Raw genomic sequence first — 18,917 nt, forward strand, 5'->3', positions numbered from 1 at the left:
TCGCTTCGTAGCTATGTTGATATTAAACGGAATCTACTTCAGGGTGAGGAACCCTCTTCCAGATATGTATGTGGGATATGCATTTATTTTATTTCCTCAAGTAAAACTGAACATACAAAATTGCTCAGGTTGGAAAATACCTCGGAAGGACACTTAGTTGAAACTCTGTCAAAGATGGTCCACCACTGGGTTTGGGCAGTGTTTGTTTAGGATTTCCTTAGTCAGGTCTTGAAAATCTCCCAGGACAGAGATTTTGTAACCTCTCAGGACCCTTATTACACATCTTAATTATGACAATGATTTTTAAAATATTTTTTTCCTTGCATCCATTTGAATCTTCCTTGTTTCAACTTACGACCTTTGTCATCTCAGTAAAGATCCTGCCTCTGTCTTCTTGGTGTGTTGCTTATAGGTACTGGAAGGTTGGTGTGAAGTCCCCTGTGCACCAAGTCTCCTTATCCTGGGCAAAACAAGCCCAGTTCCCCTGACCCCTTAGCTCATGGGTCTTTTGCTGCAGCCCTCTGGCCATATCCATGGCTTTCCACTGGGCTGGCTTGAGTCCTTCCTTGTACCAGCTGACCCAAAAGTAGGTGTAATATTTAGATGTGGATGAATGAATTCCAAGTAAAAAAGAATAATCACTTTGAGTTTGAGGTGACACTCCTGTTAATACAGCCAGGTGTTCTGTAGGCTTTCATCACTGCCAGGACAGGCTGCTGACTTAAGCCTAGGCAGAAGTCCAAGGTGTGTGATCTTATGCTTAGTCATAAGATCCACCAAGAGCTGTTGCTGGTCTGTCTCTAGCCTGCTGCAGGTGGTTATTCCATCCCAGGCACAGGACTTGGGGTTTGTCCGTATTGAATGTCATGACATTCCCATCAGCCCATTCCTGTGGCTTGCCAAAGTGTCCCTGATGGCAGCCCAGATCTGCCCCTGCTTTGTGGTCTGCTGCAGACTTGGTGAGGGTGTACTTCCTCTCCTCATCAAGGTTGTTGCTAGGGTAGGTCCAGTAGATCCAGGATAGGTTCCTGAATAGATTCCTGGAGGGGTTATACTCCCAGAAGCTGTGGGATGACTAGATTTTTGGGAAAAATATCAGGCCTAGTTAAGATGTCTTGGAAAAGGCTTATAATTACCATTCTCCAATGTAATCGTAAGTTTCAAGACATTTCAAGCAACAACTCAAGCCATGTTTGCCTGTCATGGCAGTTTCAGAGCATCACTGTAAATCTAAGCTTTAGAAGCTGTCCCTGTTAGAATTGGTTTAAACCAATGTTAGGATAAAACAAGCTAAATAAATTGTGCACAATGCAGAAACATTCCTGCCTCTTTTTTTTTTCCTTCCCTACCCACCCCCTGAGGCAGAAGGTGCAGACAGCAGAAAACTAGCAAAGCCAAATTAAAGTTAATTGTCTGTATGATATATTAATGAAAAGGTGAGGCTTGTTACAAGGTAGTGTAGCAGAAAGGCTGCACCCATGGAGTACTGCCAGCAAGCTGCTTGTGCCTGTTACACATTGGTGTATCTAACAGAGAAGAGTAAGATCCTGTGCCTGTTAGTCTTGCCTGTGTGTTGGTGTGAAGTGCATAACCGTTTGCTGAATCAAGAAACCAAATGAGTTGATATGACTCCTTGGAAAACACTTCCGGTTCTTCTGGGTCTTCCAGTGTTTGTGCCAAACATCAGAGGACTTCCAAAGAAATCAAGCAGGCTGAAAGAAGACGATTTTTTGAATGTTTGGGTTGGCAAAACAGATGCCCAGAGTCCCAGAAAAATACTGCAATGTCAGCTTTTTCTTCTCTGAAGTGGAAAAGAGTTTGGAAACATTGCTGTGGTCAAGCTCAGATTTTTCTGGTGGGGAGGAATGCATTGAAGGAGGCAGTTAGTGCACAACAGTAAGACTGAGTGGACTTAGTTTCTGTATTGTGGCTAACTCAAAAAAATATCATCAAATATATATCGAGGGCCAGCATTGGTTTTTATCTCCCTGACAGCATAGTGAGTTCTTGAATCTACTTTGGAAATAATTACCATAAATTTGCAGGTGAAAGAAAATGTGTAGAGAACTCAAAATTGAGTAAACAGAAGTTAGGAAGTAACAAAAGCTAAGAGTTAACAAGTAGAACAATAAAATACTCACAGTGTTGCCCTTTTTGGGGATATGTTTCTGCTTTATTTTCCAAACCATGTCCTAGTTGCTTTATACTGCTTGAAAGAAAACAAACGACACAAACTGACCTAACGCAGTGGAGGCAGCAGTTGGCTTGGCCCAAGCAAAAGCAATTGTGAGATTCTCCATTTTGAAGAAGAAATTTTAAATGCAACTAATGTATTTTTTTTTAAAACCTCTTCTTGTTATCTTGTAGGATTTTTTTTAAAGATTCTAAGTAGTAAGTGATGTATCAGAACAGGAAACTTTACACAAGGCTGATATTAAGGCAAGGAGATACTCCCTTTCTATGAGTAAATCAGAAATTGGTCTTCAGTTGGTGCTGGTGTCCTTTCTGCTACTAAATTCTCCTCACCCTACCAGTCAAAACTATTTCTATGAAGATTAAAAGAATGGGGAGTTACAGTACAGGAAGGATTCTGTATCTTAATAGAATTCAAAACTCAGTTTATGGTATGTTCAGGGTAGTATACATTTAAATAGGAGATAACTATTAAAACTATTAACCCAGAAACTTTAACATAAATCTGATTCTTTTCCTGGATGGATGCTAGTAATTAGTAAAAAGTACCAGACTGGTATGTTTCTTGGAAGGATCCCAAAGTATCTTACAACACAGATCATTCACCTACTTCAAAAGTAACCCTGTTCTGAGTGTAGCTGTGCACATCAATTCTGCACAGGACTTGGGATTGGGGAGTAAAGGAAATTAGTAGTTCATTAATGAAACTGTGGAGTCATCAACCACATTGGAATTGAGTCAAGGCATGATTTTTTTCCCCTAGTCTTTAGCTAAGTGACATTAGGACCTTTTGTGACATTTTTTTCACCACACAGATAATTTATATCTGATAGTACTGTTTTTCTTCTGCTCTTGAAAAATTGTACAGCCAGTTGGCATCAATTCAATATTAAGTCCTAATGAATCGCTTCGTATTTGGGGTTCTAGTTGTACTTTCTACTTACATTATGGGGACCTTACTTTAATTTGAAACATCACAGGAATGTACAATTGTTATATCTTATCATGTGTGTCGAGTTAAAAAATACCCACAACGTTAATCTGAAATGTCACCATAGCTGTTAAAAGTCTCCTGCTAAAGCCTGAAACTGGAAATGAAAGACTAATACAATTATCTGGGGTGGTTGGATATTTTTTCCCTTTGATTATTGGCTGAGAGATAAATATAACTGCTTTAGTTTGCTAATGTATTGAATGTATGGCTTATGGTTTTCTGTGTTAAGTGATATCCATCCATTCCTACTTCATTTGGGTCCATGTGTGCCAAATAACTCATGTCAGCTCCCACTGAAGTTTGTGTCACTGCAGGACTGAGAAGATCTGTCTGTTTGTAGTCAGTTTGACAATTAAGGTCTTGCATGGCTGTTTCTGCAGTTTGCTATGTAAGACCAAGCATGAGTGGTTACTAGACATGTGATGTTTGGGGGTTTTTTCTTTCCTTTTTCCAAGAATACCTCACTTCACAGAATCATGTAATCAACCACATTGGAAAAGACCTCCAAGATCATCAAATCCAACCCTACCATGGTTACCAGACCATGGCACTAAGTGCCACATCCAGTCTCATCTTGAAAACCTCCAGGGATGGTGAATCCACAACCTCCCTGGGCAGCACATTCCAATGCCTCATCACTCTCTCCGTAAAAAAATATCTTCCTAATATCCAACCTATCCCTCCCCTGGCAGAGCTTGAGTCTGTGCTCTCTTGTCCTACTGCTAGTTGCCTGGGAGAAGAGACCAACCCCCTCCTGACTCCAACCTCCTGTCAGGGCGTTGTAGAGGGTGATAAGGTCTCCCCTGAGCCTCCTCTTCTCCAGGCTGAACACCCCCAGCTCCCTCAGCCTCTCCTCATGGCACTTGTACTCGAGTCCCTTCACCAGTCTTCTTGTTCTTCTCTGGACTCAATAACTTGAGTTATTGTCCCCCAGAACCATCTTGGAACTTGGAGTCATGACAGGATGATTTCATAAAATACATTGCTGTGATGTTTTCCCCTGATGTTAAGTGAAATATTTGGGCTAGAAATCGCCTGTAGAAGCTAAACCTCAGTAGGAGACAAGTCCTGTTACTTGAGTGTTGCTGTTTTATTACAAAAGAAGGTCTAGAGCACTTAGGGCAGATGGGAGGTGCATACTTTGTTGTGCCTTCTGGAAAACTAAGGAGGTCAAATTGATGTTTGCTAGTTTTATTAAAGGATCTCTGACAGGTTTCAGGGTTTGGTGTAAGCTTTGCTGTTTCTTTTGACAACTGAAGGATGTACAATTTTGCTTCAACATGATCTTTTTAAGTATATTATCACTACCATCAATATGAACTCAAAAATTAGTGTAATTTCCAACAAACTGCCGAAAATTCTTTTTTACTCTCAATTGCTAAACTTTGGCATATATTGAGTGATTTCTCTGTTCTGCTGGTTCCCTGGTGCTTATGTCTTTCAGGCTAGTCAGTCTGTATGCCTGAGGTAAAAAGACAAGCTTCAAATAGTTTTCTTGCCTGTAGGAAAAGCTTGAAGTTTCTTTAATAGAGCAAATACCAATGTGACACAAAGGTTTTTGTTTGTTTCTTCGTGTTTAAAGTAGCATTTATTTAATTTTTTTTGGTAGTTTTTAATTTATGTTGAATTAGTTGATTCAGCTGTGTAGATAGTGAAAGCAGTTGCAGCAGTAAGAGCAAGAACTAATACCTTGATCAGGATTTGCTGTAGTGATTCAAAAGGGTTTGATTTTCCTTTTAACTGTTCAACGTCAAATGCTTTTGACTTGGTGTCTGAAAAGGTCAACAGTACAGTGTTCTAGGTTCCTTTCTCTGCTCGTGTTACTAAATGGCAAGAGATTTTTTCAGTTTGCTTTTTAAAAGAAAACTAATGAAAAGGGAAGGTGTTTATTTCTAAATAACCACCCCTGCCTGGAGAGGAACTGCTCTGCCTAAGGCTGTGGTGTCCTGGGCGCAGGTGGTGCCTCCAGGAGGTGGCAGCACAGGTTTGCTGTTACTTCATGCTGCAGCTTCCTCTGCTGAGGTGGAAAAGCAGATTTATTTTTGTTCGTTTATATTTGGTACTAATTACTGACATTTTTGAATAGCAGAAGTCTGAAATTCTAGAGTGCTGCAGGCCTGAAAGAGGCTTATTGCAAGTGAGCTGGAATTATTCAGTACTTGAATAACTTGACTTGGTCATAAAACATTAATAGCTTGTGTATACAACATCACTCATAGTTAAGGAGATGAAGAAATTAATCAGCAGTGCTCTGCATTTTCCTCTTACCCAGTTTAATTTCTTCCATGGGTCTTGGATTTTTTTATCGATATCAAAATAATTCATTCCAACTCATCTTTCATTATGTGTAACTATTTTTTCCACCTTACTGACTTCTCACGTTTGACTTGCAAACAGTCTAAGTAACCTCAGAATTTTAGTTTTTTCACTATTTGAAGCAGGAGGAGAGAAAAATTAGTGCTGCATGTCATCCCTGACTGTACAGGATAAGTTCCTTTGTCACAGAATGTCTTAGATTCCCAGTGTTAACTGGAAAACATAACCTAGAACCTTTTGAACAGAACTGCCATTGTCCTTTTGGATTTTATACTTAAAGGGTGGATATTATTGTACAGAAACAATCATCTAATTATTTTGAGATGTTGGCAATGTCAGGGATCTTTTGTCTGTCAGCTACAGAGATTCTTACCAGCAGATGCAAATGAGCTTTGAAGTTCTAGCAGATCTGCACTTCTGTCTGTGGGAGAAATCTTTTGTTTCTGGACTTGGTTTTGTTTTGGTTTTTTTAATTCTGACTTACTTTTTGGGGGGAGCCAATAGTTTTTTCTTTTTTAAAAGTATCTCATGTTCTCCCTTCTCCTATGTAATTATGAAAATGTTTATGCTAAGTTATCTCTTCTTTCTCTTTACAGTACTTATGGAACTGTAATTAATAAACTGAAAGTGGTTAAGAAGCAGACATACCCCTTACAGACTGGGGATGTGATCTATGTTGTTTACAGAAAAAATGAGCCAGAGAACAGTAAGTGAATAATATATTTTTGAACAGAGTGCTTAGGCATTTGCTTTTGAGTCACGAGACAAGAGAAATATCAGTGTAATTGAAATAGAACTACTCAAATTTAAGATAAATAATTTGCTAATGTTTAAAAACAAGTCTCTAGAGGAGAGGTCGTGGATGTGCCAGGTTTTACAGAGACAAGTCTGGGCAACTGTCTGAACTTGAAATGTGCCTAGAAGTAGTTTTGGTAGAGTTAATGCATGGAATGGTAAGTAGTGAGGTTCTGATCACATGTCCAAGTGCTTCTTTTAGAAGTCAAATTGCTGGGGTAGTTAGTGATACTTTATATATCCCAGTGAAGCAGTATTTGGCACCAGAAGGAAAGGCTGCAAAAGCTTTTTTTTTGTGGGTTTTTTTTTGTTTGTTTGTGTTTTTTTTTTTTTTTTTTTTTTTGTTTGGTTTTCCTTGAGTTTTTGTGAGTGTATGCTGGTTTTTGTTTTAAAGAGAGAAGAAGCAAAAGGTGGGGGAGAGATGGAGAAAGCCCTACAGGGAAAGTAAAATTAGTAAACCTGGGAAGATTTTTTTTTTGTGGTCTTAAAGAAGAATTGTGCCTTACATGCCTACAGTTATTTTCAGGTTGATGCTGTGAAAATATTTTAATTTTTTTTTAAATAATAACAATGGGGGTCCTTCCTCAAAGGTTTTCAGAGAAGCCAGGCTGTCATTGGGCAGGAAGTAATTTTCTGTCATGTGTTCAACTGTGCAGAAATGTGGGACCAAGGTTTAGGTGTAAATGCTTAGTTGTTGCAATGGAAAAAATTAATAGAAGATTTCATAAATTATCTGTGTTGTCATCTGTCTTAAAAGATTTTTATCACGGATTTGGGAAATAATAACTATTGAGGCAGCAGAATTTTCATTCACACCTTTTCATTTCATACCATTTCCTTGAGTTACACAGATCATTAATTTCAGTGCTGACTGAAAAGATTTACAGAAATAATTTAACTGCCCATTGTTACAAAATAACAGATGTGTTCAGCCTTGATAAATGGAGGGGAGAGGAGATGGGCACGCTCTGCTTTATGTGTGTATTGTTGTGCCCCTGCCAACTGCTGTGTCCATTGGTGTGCAATTCTTTAAAGTGTGAAGTATGTAATATTTGCATTTCAGCAGAGAGCACTCACTTTCTGGTAAAGACTTTAGACGAAGGAGGCATTTTTCAGTGTAAATTCTCACTGCTCTTTTTGATACCTCTGACGTGGAACTTTTAGGTGAACAGAGAGACTTCGTGTGGTCATAGGCTCCCCTGTTATTGCGGAGATAACTGGATGTACTGGGAGATGAGAGGGTGTAGTATTAGATACATTTATAGCATTATAGTTAATGTAAAACACAATACTGTATTAACCATTTTCATACAGTAACAGACATAGGAACTGTTAATCCAAAAAATTCTGCATACATACTGCTAAAATACTTCCTTTATGAAGTTGCTGTTAATTTCTATCCAGAGAGATCAGGTTGATGCTGTCTGATGTAGATGTTACATGAAGCAGTGATTAAGCTGTACTTTTTTGTCCAAATGGCTTGCTTATCTCACAAATCCTTTCTAAATTGGCACTATTGCTCTTGATGCTACTTAGATGAACTCAGGCAGATTTTCTGGGTACTTTGTGTTGAGCTGAATCACTGATTTCCATTTGGGTTAACGAGTATTTGAATTACTAAGTCTCCAGTTTTGCTTTTTCAGCTTTTCCATCTTCAAAGACAGAGAGAATGCCTATTTGACCATTCTGAGTAGTTCAGAAGGTGACAATATTTTAACTTTTGATCAAAAGAAGGGTTTCTGGAAACCAACAGAGTCCTAGTTGATTGTAGGTGGTTGGAGATGAAAAAAATGTAGCAGGTTAGGGGAATCTTTGGAACAGTATAAAGCTGACGTAAGATGGAGAAGAAAAGGTTGTTATCCAGTTGGTTTTATTAATAGATTCTAAATTAGTTTCTGGGTGAAACTTGTGTCATATCTTAATCTGTATTTTTGAGAGTTCATGTATCTCACAAAGAGAGGAAATAATATTGATTGAAGAAGTTGAGAAGTGAGCTCAGAAATAATAAGCTTCTTCAAAGAACTCTGATTCAAGTATCAGTAAAAATACAGTTTGTTCTGACACAGAGCAGATTTTAGGTTTAAGAAACGACTAAGCCTCTGGTTCCATGGCTGGCACAAGTTAAACGTCACACAAAAGCTGCTCTGCCTGGTCTCCTGAGAAGAAAAGATCTTGCTGTGCTGCTCCTAATTGCCTCCTAAGTAGGTGTATTAACATGGTCCTATGGAGGTGACCCTTCATTTGCCTCTTCCATTGTCAGACACTTTGGAGAAGCAGCCACTTGTGAATAGAGGTTGTTTATGTGAGTTGAAGGTTAGTGAATTTGTGTTTAAAAATTATGATAAATATTTTTAATCTCTTTCAGATGTTGCTTATCTTTATGAATCCTTAAACACAAAACATGATGCAACTCAAGAACCAGTAGGTAAGGAAGTAATTCAAGATCCATGAAGAGGAGCTAAGCTCCAATGACTAATGTAACCCTCTTGAGCGAGTTTGATTCCTTGGAATTTTGAAGCCATGATATCGTGACTGTCACACAGATATTTTTCTTTCCTTTCCCCCCTTCCAACTGTAGAAGTTAATGTAGAAAACCAATGCCATGTGACCAAAGATACCTCAAGTACAGGAAGAAGTAATGATGAGACCCAAATTACCTCATCAACGTCAGCTACTCAGTCTTGCTATGAGGAACCACAGCCATCTACTTCTACATCTAACCTCTTTAATGCTTCTTCTACCTCTCTTGTTGAGTCTGCATCTGTTCAGCACTGGTAAGAATTGTGTCAAGTATTTACAGTTTGATATCCCATCACCAGTTTTGCATTTTAACAGATTGATCTCTTACCCTACCTGGGTCTTTATCATTTGCCTTGTAAAGTTCTAGTGAAAATATCAGATGGATATGTGCATTTTAACTTTCTCTGCGCAGACAGGGTAAATCCTGGTGGATCAGTTGTGTGAATTGCTTGTGCATTTGTCAGCAGTTCGTTTGGACTTTCAGAACATGCTCCTATGAAAACAAAGCTTTGCCCGTTGCTGTGATCCCAACCTGTTATGTGTGATCAGTATTGCATAACTCCTCTGCCTGGCAACTTTGTCAGGAAGACCTGGTGTGGATAATAGTCTTATGACTAAATACTCTAACATTTGAAGAGGAATGGGGATTTTAAGTAGAGTTACACAACTAATGGCTTGTTTTCCCCCAGCTCTCTCAATTAGTCAGATTGCTTCAGAATGCATTTAGTAAGTTATGCAGACATTGGTTTTCTGCTTCACTTTTTCCTAATCAGATGTTTAGATTGATGTATATGCCTCATCAGGGTTTGAGTGCCTTTTGTTTTCACATGTCCTGTATCTGTATGCAGCTGCATTCATGTTTCTGGTTTTATTTTATAGGATCACGACCCTCAGTTGTCACTCCTGTGCCTGCTTTCCCCATCTTAGAATCTGCGTGTCTAAAAGCACTGCATGGCAAACATGAAAACTTGGATATGAATGCTGAAACTTCTGCAATAGCTTCAGGAATCACTGGCAAAGAAAGAGCAGAATCAGATTCTCCAAGAACAGGGGAGGAAGATTTGGAACCTGCTAAGAAGAAACTAAAAGGAGGCTAGTATACTACTGTATTGTACAACCTAACCCCCACCCCCTCCAAACTGAATCAGATCAGCTGTCGTCAGTCCTTCAGTTGGTTTCCTACTGACTTGATTTCTGATCTAGGGAAAATAATGTCTTTAGTAGCAGAAGCTGTTCTGTGTAAAGCTCTTGTGGGACCATTGCCAGTGAATAGTGAATCAGTCTGTATCTTTCAGGTCTTTTTTATAATACTTAAAATAAGTTTAAAAAAGCTTCAGAAACTTTATCTTGTGGAATATTCTGTTTTGTAGATGAAGACACTTGTCCAAATCTTTCGCCAGCAGCTCCAAGTGAATGTATCATCAAAATTGGCTCTGAAGATGCAAAAGCATCGAATGTGAAGCCAGATAAGATGGAAGAAACATTAACTTGCATTATCTGCCAAGAACTGCTGCATGACTGTGTAAGGTATGTATGAGTGACAGAAGCTGTAATCATGTGGTAATAATGCAGAAGAGTTCAGTGGCAACTGTTTGAGGAGGTGAGGAGTTTTCCAAGCCCTTCTGAATCCCCTTTCTATACAGTCATCATACATACCCCATCTACACAGTCAGATCAGTGCAAAACAGTTTTTTCAGTGTTTTGAATGTATTTGAAAAGTTAGAGGTTTGTGTTTTGACTCCATTTGTTTCTGTTTTCAGCTTGCAGCCATGTATGCATACATTTTGTGCTGCCTGCTACTCAGGATGGATGGAAAGATCTTCTCTATGTCCAACTTGTCGTTGTCCAGTTGAACGTATTTGTAAAAATCACATATTGAACAACTTGGTTGAAGCTTACCTGATTCAGCATCCAGGCAAGTGGAACTGTGTGTGTAGCAGAATCTGATGTATTTCACACATGAGCTGCATAACTGATGTGTGCACACGGTGTTGTCTGTACGATGTGTGTTTTATTACTCTGCTGATTTCTCTGACATGGCTGTAAGAAAACAAGTGCATTTAACATGACATAATGACTTGTGAAAGGTGATTTAGTACTATAACTGAGTATGCTAAGAGTTCTTAATTTGTTACTTAATCATGAGATGGGTATCAGAAGGAGATCAGTTTTATCAAATAGGCCACCTAAACCCAGATACGTCTGAGAAATATACTTGAGTATTGATTTAATTAACTTTGATCATGGCCTCTTGAAAACAAAACTGAAGTTGCCTGATACCACACTTCTTTAACAGGGATGGGAACTAAACTAAGATCTTCTAGAGCTCTGTTATCCAAACCCAAGTTTTGTGGGAGTGAAACACAGTAATTGTAACTGTGTTAGTGATGTGGGGTACAGATGAGGGGTGTGAGGTGTTCTTTTCCCTTGAAATTTGAATGTGGTTCCCGTGCCAGATAAATGTCGCAATGAAGACGATGTACGTAGCATGGATGCTAGGAACAAAATCACTCAAGACATGTTGCAGCCTAAGGTGCGGAGATCTTTCTCAGACGAGGAGGGAAGTTCTGAAGATTTATTGGAATTGTCAGATGTAGATAGCGAATCTTCAGATATCAGGTATGTCTATTTTTAAGTTGTGTGCTGAATTAGATGTGATTAGGATTGAAAGCACAAACCCACAAAGAGAGCTAGTTTCAGAAATGCTGTTACTGCTGATAGTGTTTCCATGGTCATTGCCAGAATGAATCTTAGTTTTGTTTTTGGGTAAGCTCATTCTTACCAGCGATTATCTTGGCAGTTCTCCTGGGCATCCTACTGAGCCTTGAGCAGTCAGCAAAAAATAATTAAAATTAGAACTTCCTAGAAGTCAGCAAGATTCAGTTTGTGACCAACAGTTCTTTCCTGAGTTGTTGTGCAGCATCTTCACGTGAGATATGTGAAGTCACCTTTTCCAGTTACAAACTGGCTGTTGATTTACAGAAGACAGGTTTCTGGCTAAGATCAACTTGGGGGAATGCTACAAAACCCAAAGTATTTATCCGTCACAACTACAGTAGTCTTCATAGCTGTGAGGTACTGAGTTATGTAAACTTCCATCTGTTACTGGATGAGGAAATTCCAAATTTAAACTTTGAGAGTCTGACCAACTTTGTCTTGCATTTGTTGGGTGTGATTTCCTGTGACCTTATTTTATTCTTTCAGTCAACCGTATATAGTATGCAGGCAGTGCCCAGGGTATCGTAGACACTCTGTTCCTCCTCTGCCTGGCACGGGCCAGGAGACAGAGGCAGGAGGAATGCAAGCACTGGGAGATGCTCCATCAACATCTGCCAACTTCCCTGCAGGTCAGTGTCATAATGTGGTCTCAGTAGTGTGATGCTAAAATACTGCAATTCATAAACCTGTTACAGAGTCAGAGAATGGTTTGGCTTGGAAGGGACCTTGAGGTATCTCCAACTCCCCTGAACTAATCAATGAGCTGTGTTATAACAAGTAAGTTACAAACTAAGCAAGCTCACTCCCAGAGCAGCACCACCTCACATAGGTGTCCTGGCAAATATTGTGATGTTTGACTGTAGTTGTTCTGTGGTTGTCCAAAATGGGTTGCTCATGGCTGATAGTTCTTAAACTGTTCTACATATTGGAATATTTGACACACCTATGCAGTGTAGACATCTGAATGCTGTTTTTCTGCTGTTTTATAAAATCTTTATGAAAAGGTTTCTTGTTTGTTACTTTGAGAATTTTGTGTTGTTAATATTCACTAAGATTCCTAGTCCAGATTTCAGTTGTGTACATTGTTCAATCTGTCTTTTTTCCCCCTCTTTTAACTCATCTAGCTGTCCAGGAATATGTGTGTCCTGCTCAAGGAAGTCATGTAATATGCACCTGCTGCTTTCAGCCAATGCCTGACCGAAGAGCAGAGCGTGAACAGAATCCTCATGTTGCTCCTCAGCAATGTGTGTACTTCCCTTTTTTTTTTTTAAATCTTGTCTGCAGAACTCTCTCCTTATTTTTTTATAAAACTTAAATTTACTTTGAAGACTGTTTTTTATACGAATATTCTTTATGTGAGTTCTTGTAGTGACAGCAGGAAAGAATCTTCCTTCATAGAATTTATTATTCCTCTATAGAATGAATTTCAAGTGAGGAAGCTGTACTTTTTTTAAGCAAGTTTATCAGGGCTCTGTTACTATTGATTTATAAGAACAATAATGGTTAAATTTTGTTGTGTGCAGGTCCTTACAGGTTGTTATTTTACAGGTACAGTTTGTCTGCAACCCTTCTGCCACTTGTACTGGGGCTGCACTCGGATGGCATGTTTTGGCTGTCTGGCACCATTCTGTGGTATTGTGGAGTAACCTGTTTCTTATGAGCCTGCTAACTTTGCAAGAATGTCTGTCTGTCTTGAACTTCAGGTCATTTAAGATATACAAGTTAGTTTGTAGCACTGTTACACAAAAAGAAACAAAGGCTGTGTCCTCCCATGACAAACACAAAAAATTCCAGAGGTGTGTGCCTTAACTTTGAGAGGATTTAGCTTCGTGTCTTCATGCCATATTGGGCTTGGAAACTGCACTTGTTGAGCTCAGTGCTTTCCCATATAAAATATCATGGATTGTTTCGGCCTAGGAAGAGAAGTGCAGGAGCATTGAACATCTGATGCTAACGGATTAGAAAAGAACCTTCCCCTCCTTAACAGGCAGATTTCTGAGGCTCAAGGTTTTAGACATTTTTAAAAGCTAAATTAGAACAGCTGGGGTGGTTTGGCTGCAGTTTGAAGGGAATGGAAGGTGCTTTAGTAGCACTGTTAACTTATGCAGCTTAGTGGTAGTGTTTGTGGGCTAAAAGTGCAATTGTAGACTCTCAGTGTCTTGTCTTTGCCCTGGAAGTTACAATCACATGCTGTAGCACATGTCGAATGCAGTCATGTTTTTGGTGCTCACATGAGCCTGTGCACATTATTTCAGGAAACAGAAGAACCTTCAGAAAATGTGTGAGGGCCACAGGGTTGGGAGAAGAAATAGTAACTTCTCTTCTTCTTGTTCTGACTAGAAATAAATCTCGGTGACAAGTGTTTAGATGGAGTCCTAAATAACAACCACTACGAGTCAGATATCCTAAAGGTATGTGTAAAAATCATTATGTGTGATAGCAACAATGTGCAGAGTTTCAGATGTACTCACTGGTGAAATGGAAGTAATGTGCTGCCTGACAGTGGCAGTGGCAGCATTGTGTCACCTGCAGAACCTGAGTCTAAACTGCAAGTTTAACAAGCCCCAAACAATTCGAAGTTTAGGGAAAAATAATTCACTAAAAATATGCCAGGAAGGCAAGGCCTATTAGATGTTTTGTCCCAAACAAGTTAAATTTCATGCTAAATTGCATGGAAAAGATTTTCCTCATACCATAACAGTTACCTAAATTAGGTCAACTGGATAAAATCTTGATGTGAGGTGAGTGAGAGTGTGACTGACAGGAATCTATTGCAGACTTTTGGCAAAAGTGAGGATCTTCTGAAAAGAAGATAGATAGTGGAAGGGCTTATTGGTGATCTGAAAGTATGCCAATTAAGTTAAAGGTACTTAATTTTTATTTGTAATCAATATCAACCCATTTTGAAAACCTACTTAGACCTAGATTTGGAAATACTTAGAATAAATATCTTGGTAACTCTTTTAAGGTTGGAGATTTTTCTAGATTAAACACCTAAATTGCTCTTTTCAGGATTACCTGGCATCCAGGGGTCTGACATGGAAAAATATGTTAAATGAAAGTCTCTTAGCTCTTCAAAGAGGAGTTTTTATGTTGTCAGGTATGTTATGCTCAGTTTGTACATGTATAACTCCTTGTCTATACATAACTCAGTACTATTATCAAGAGGTTTGAAGTTGTGTGTACATAACAAGTGCTGTCCTGACTCTTCTGCCAAATCTGGTTTCTTAAGCCTTGCACTGACATCTTGTCAAATTGGTCTTCTCCCCAGATTACAGAATTACTGGGAACACAGTGCTTTGCTACTGTTGTGGCCTTCGCAGCTTCCGAGAGCTTGCCTACCAGTACAGGCAGAATATTCCTGTTGCTGAATTGCCAGGTGGGAATTGTTTTGCACAGTTAAGGAGAGGAAAGTAACTCAAGAAGTTAATGTCAGTTTTACCTTTGTATCCTGTTCTTTTGGCACTTTAATGCAGCCCAGTGCACATCTTGCAGGGTAATACCTTGGGCTGATTGCTGTACTTGTCAGCTGCTGAGCTTGTGTGTAGTTTTCAGCAGACTCCCTAATGCAACCTTTTCTTTCAGTATGATTTCTGCTCTGTAGGATGAGCATATCTGCAGAGTGACACGGGGAATTCAGTAAAATCAACAACACAGTCAACAGGAACCAGTTACTGTAATGCAATTTATTTTCCCATTTAAGTACATAGAACGATGCATCTCCTGAACAACACCACATTTTACCAACTCTCAACTGGGAACAAGAATGCTCTCATAAATTAGTTCTAAATCTGTTTGCCTTTGCAGCTTTAGTATAAAATAGCATGCAAGCAACTGTGCCTCCTTCAGACCTAAATCTGTTTGGAACAGAAGCTATTCCAACAGTCTGCTTTTAAATGTTCCTCTGGTCCATCTAGTTCCTGTTGTCAGCAACAGCTTCCCTGTCCTCAGTTGTTTAGAGCTCTGCTTCTGCTGCTGTGTATAATGAGTCACAATCATCCTACCTGGTTTGTCCTTAGTATTGCTTTTCAGTTCAGTGTCACAGGCTGCTGGACAGTTGAGTTATAGTGTGTGTGAAAGGGGCAGAGCAACAACCTCTACCCAAATTAATAGTTTTTGTTCTGTATGGAACTGTATCTAGAGATGTGGCCAGTGTCTGACACTGTCAAGTCTGTCTCTCGTAAACTGAATGGTAAAACATCAGTTGAGAGCACTGAGAGCCAAATCCTTTCACCACAGTCTGCATGAGCCTAATACTCAAAATGAATTTTGTGTCGTTCACAGAGTATTTGCTTTATTTCTAGAAAGGTGAACCAATACATTTTAGTCAGTTCTTGCCAATCCTGTCTTGTTTCTCTACAAAGCCTGCTCTGATGAGTAACCACCATTAGCTGTGGTTTGATAATTACATCACCTTACTTAACTTCTGTAATAAATGTAGTATTTCATTTGCTCCTCTTGCAGTGACTGTCACGTCTCGTCCTGATTGCTACTGGGGGCGCAACTGTCGAACTCAGGTCAAAGCACATCATGCCATGTAAGTCAGGCAATGTAAAAAGTGTTTAGGTTTGTGTTTCTTCAAAACAAAGCAAAACTCAAAACCAACTGAACAAAAAGCAACCTCTGAAGTGCCAGGAATGGCATGAGTAACACTTCTGCAGCATAAAGCAGAACTGGGTGAGCTTTAGGGATTTTTTTTTGTCATTTTAGTGCTAACAGCACTTTGGCATGAGCCCTTCATGCATGTCAGAAGGGCATGGCCAGTACTTGTGGGTGTAGCCCATTGCTGTCACTTCTTGTGTCTGTTTTTCCACCCACTGGAGTGGAAGGAGAGACTGTTTTAGTGAAGTGCAACTTGCATTGAAGGGTAAGTTCGTGGGAATAATTAGCAACAAGAGAAGCAAGAGAAGGTTGGAACATGTAACATAAGCCACAGCAGGTTCCTAAGCAGTTCCTGGGTTTGGAGGAGTTTCTAGATTTACCTGTCTGACCCAAGGAATCTGGCATGTGTTGAAAATGAAATACTGAACCTGAAAAGAGATCAACCCTCTACTTCTCAAGGGTTTTAATACCTCCAGAAGACTTGGACTCTTGGTGTCATTTGTGAGAAAAGTCAATCCAATATACATTCAGCTTGTTGATTAAAAAATATCAAGGCCACTGATGACCTTTGCAATTTTATTCTTAAGACAAGATGCACGTGGGGTAAGACAAATATTAAAGATTAGTAAAACAAACCAAAAATTTTCTACCTAAGATCTAACTGGTTCCAGGGAGGGTAGCAAAATCCTTCTTGCTTTATGAATAATTCTCTAAATTCTCAGTGTAATTTAAGATAGAGGAGCTGTTACCCCTTATTGCAAAACTGCCTTCATGAATAGTAGATTCTGCAGTATCTTTCTAATGTTGCAATGTACATACACACTTAGCATAATTCCTTTAATATTTCAGGTACTGTGGGTTGAAAATAACCAGTCTGTACAGCTCAGATCATAAGACAGACTTGTAAAATATTCATCTGCAGTCTCTTACAAATTCAGAGGGTTTTACCGAATAGCTTTCAGAAATAAATTTGGATTTAAGTTGCAGATGTAACTTAAAGTACCACTGTTATCTGTAATTTCACATTACAGCACTGTCTGTGTTCCCAGAGGAGATTTTGTTTTGAAATGTGAGAGTTAATTCGGTATCAAAGTACTCACCAGTCATCTTTGTTCATGTTGTGGTGGATAATTCCATCTAGAATAGAAATTACTCAGGTCCTTTTTTTTTTTCCTTCTCCTCTTTTCTTTTGCTTTCAAGCACTAGTTGTTCCTAGAGCTTTCCTGGCTACTGCTCTTAGTTCCTAAAATCCATAAAAGCAAACAATCCTGTCATGCCACTCCTAAATATCCAGTTAAGGCTTTTTAAATTGAGCTAAACTGCTTTGCTAAGTAGTTTGGTTATGTAAGCAAGGTTTTTCTAATCTTTAATCTAATTCAGCAAGAGGGGGAACATTTATGGTCTCCTTTGCATCATTTCCTTCCCATGTGTGCACACACTCCACACCCCAACTTGTGTTTCAGTTGTGTGTCAGGGGACACATAACCCAAGTAAGAGGAAAACAAAGGATGAACAGTGAGATGTTTTTGAGAATTGGGAAGAAGTGCCTTGTACAAAATTGTGTTGCCTGTTTAATCCATGAAGACAGGCTTGACATTCCTTAAAAGCTTATATAATACAGGCTGAGAAAAACTTTTCCTTTCCAGAAGATTTTAAGCCATTGAAAGAACATGTTTATGTTGAAATGTGTCATTAGGCTGCTTAGTTCTAGTTCTTAGTGACTGGTGCAATGTTGTCTACTAAAATTTGCTCATACCTTGCAGGGGAAAATTAATTCACCAATCGCTGTTGTAATTGCCTTCTGGGTTTGAAGTATGCAGAAGTATAGGGCAATACTTTTAATAACAGGTTTTCTCTGTGCATAATAAAACCAGCAAGGGTTAGGCAGGAGAGGTGTTGAAAATCCTGTTCTACATAACATGGTAGTAGAGCATGATCTGCACAGGTTCTGAAAAACAGACATCTTAGTGTGTATAAATGTTCTGCTTTAAACTGTTTAACATGTAAATCACCCTGTGAAAGATGCTGATTTGCTCTTGTTGCCTGACTTCTGAGAACTTTGTTATATTCTAATGCTTTCTGGTTTTTTATTTCAGGAAATTCAATCACATTTGTGAGCAAACACGATTCAAGAACTGAGTACCTGTAGTCTGAAGGGAGGGGACAGAGACCTGTTACACTGCTTGTACAGCTTGAGGTTTCAGGGGACCATCTCAGTTCCCCTTAGCAGGGAATCAATAACTTTTGCATCAGGTTATCTGGTGTGAAAATTTTAATTTGTAGAGTTTTACAGCTGTACATGGATAAGGTAGAGTTTTGTTTTCTGAGATAGTCCAGTGAGCATTGCATTCCATCCATGACTACAGTGTCCCTGTGCCACGTGGGTGAAGAACACGAATCACACACACATGAACCAGCCATATCTTGGGATGACCTAAGAATAAGGAGTGTATTTGCACTACTTGTGAAGAAACTAAGAGAAATCGTTAGACTTAAAATAGAAATGTTTTGTAAAAGTGTCTGATGGGTATTTCAAGAGCCATTAATATTTAAGAAGGAAACTGTCAGTGTCTATTTCTAACTGCATTTTGCAGGCCTCTCATACTTCCTCACTGCCCACTGCGTTTGGGCTAAAACCCACGAGAATATTCACCTTCAAATATCCATCCATTAAACAGCTGTTTCAACTTAAAGCTTCTTCCGTATGTGCAGTGTTAGAGTGGAAGTAGTACAGTTTCTTTTCTTAGTTTAGACATGTTGATGTTTTTATTCACATGAA

The 18,917-nt window shown here is 39.0% G+C and overlaps 1 protein-coding gene across 1 annotated transcript in view; it reads left to right on the forward strand.

The window, feature by feature from the left end:
* The window catches only part of CHFR (checkpoint with forkhead and ring finger domains, E3 ubiquitin protein ligase), a 21,770-nt gene extending 3,252 nt beyond the window's left edge, over positions 1 to 18,518 (forward strand). Inside the window, 16 exon segments of the mRNA XM_009080451.1 lie at positions 6,100 to 6,209; positions 8,664 to 8,723; positions 8,871 to 9,088; position 9,235; positions 9,698 to 9,910; positions 10,189 to 10,345; positions 10,579 to 10,733; positions 11,275 to 11,437; positions 12,023 to 12,165; positions 12,661 to 12,780; positions 13,085 to 13,168; positions 13,877 to 13,947; positions 14,549 to 14,636; positions 14,808 to 14,915; positions 16,001 to 16,073; positions 18,235 to 18,518. Coding sequence (XP_009078699.1) covers positions 6,100 to 6,209; positions 8,664 to 8,723; positions 8,871 to 9,088; position 9,235; positions 9,698 to 9,910; positions 10,189 to 10,345; positions 10,579 to 10,733; positions 11,275 to 11,437; positions 12,023 to 12,165; positions 12,661 to 12,780; positions 13,085 to 13,168; positions 13,877 to 13,947; positions 14,549 to 14,636; positions 14,808 to 14,915; positions 16,001 to 16,073; positions 18,235 to 18,277 — 1,807 coding nt within the window. The 3' untranslated portion in view covers positions 18,278 to 18,518.
* The last annotated feature ends 399 nt before the right edge of the window (positions 18,519 to 18,917 follow it).

Source organism: Acanthisitta chloris, unplaced genomic scaffold (assembly GCF_000695815.1).
Source record: "Acanthisitta chloris isolate BGI_N310 unplaced genomic scaffold, ASM69581v1 scaffold33678, whole genome shotgun sequence".
Classification (NCBI taxonomy): domain Eukaryota; kingdom Metazoa; phylum Chordata; class Aves; order Passeriformes; family Acanthisittidae; genus Acanthisitta; species Acanthisitta chloris.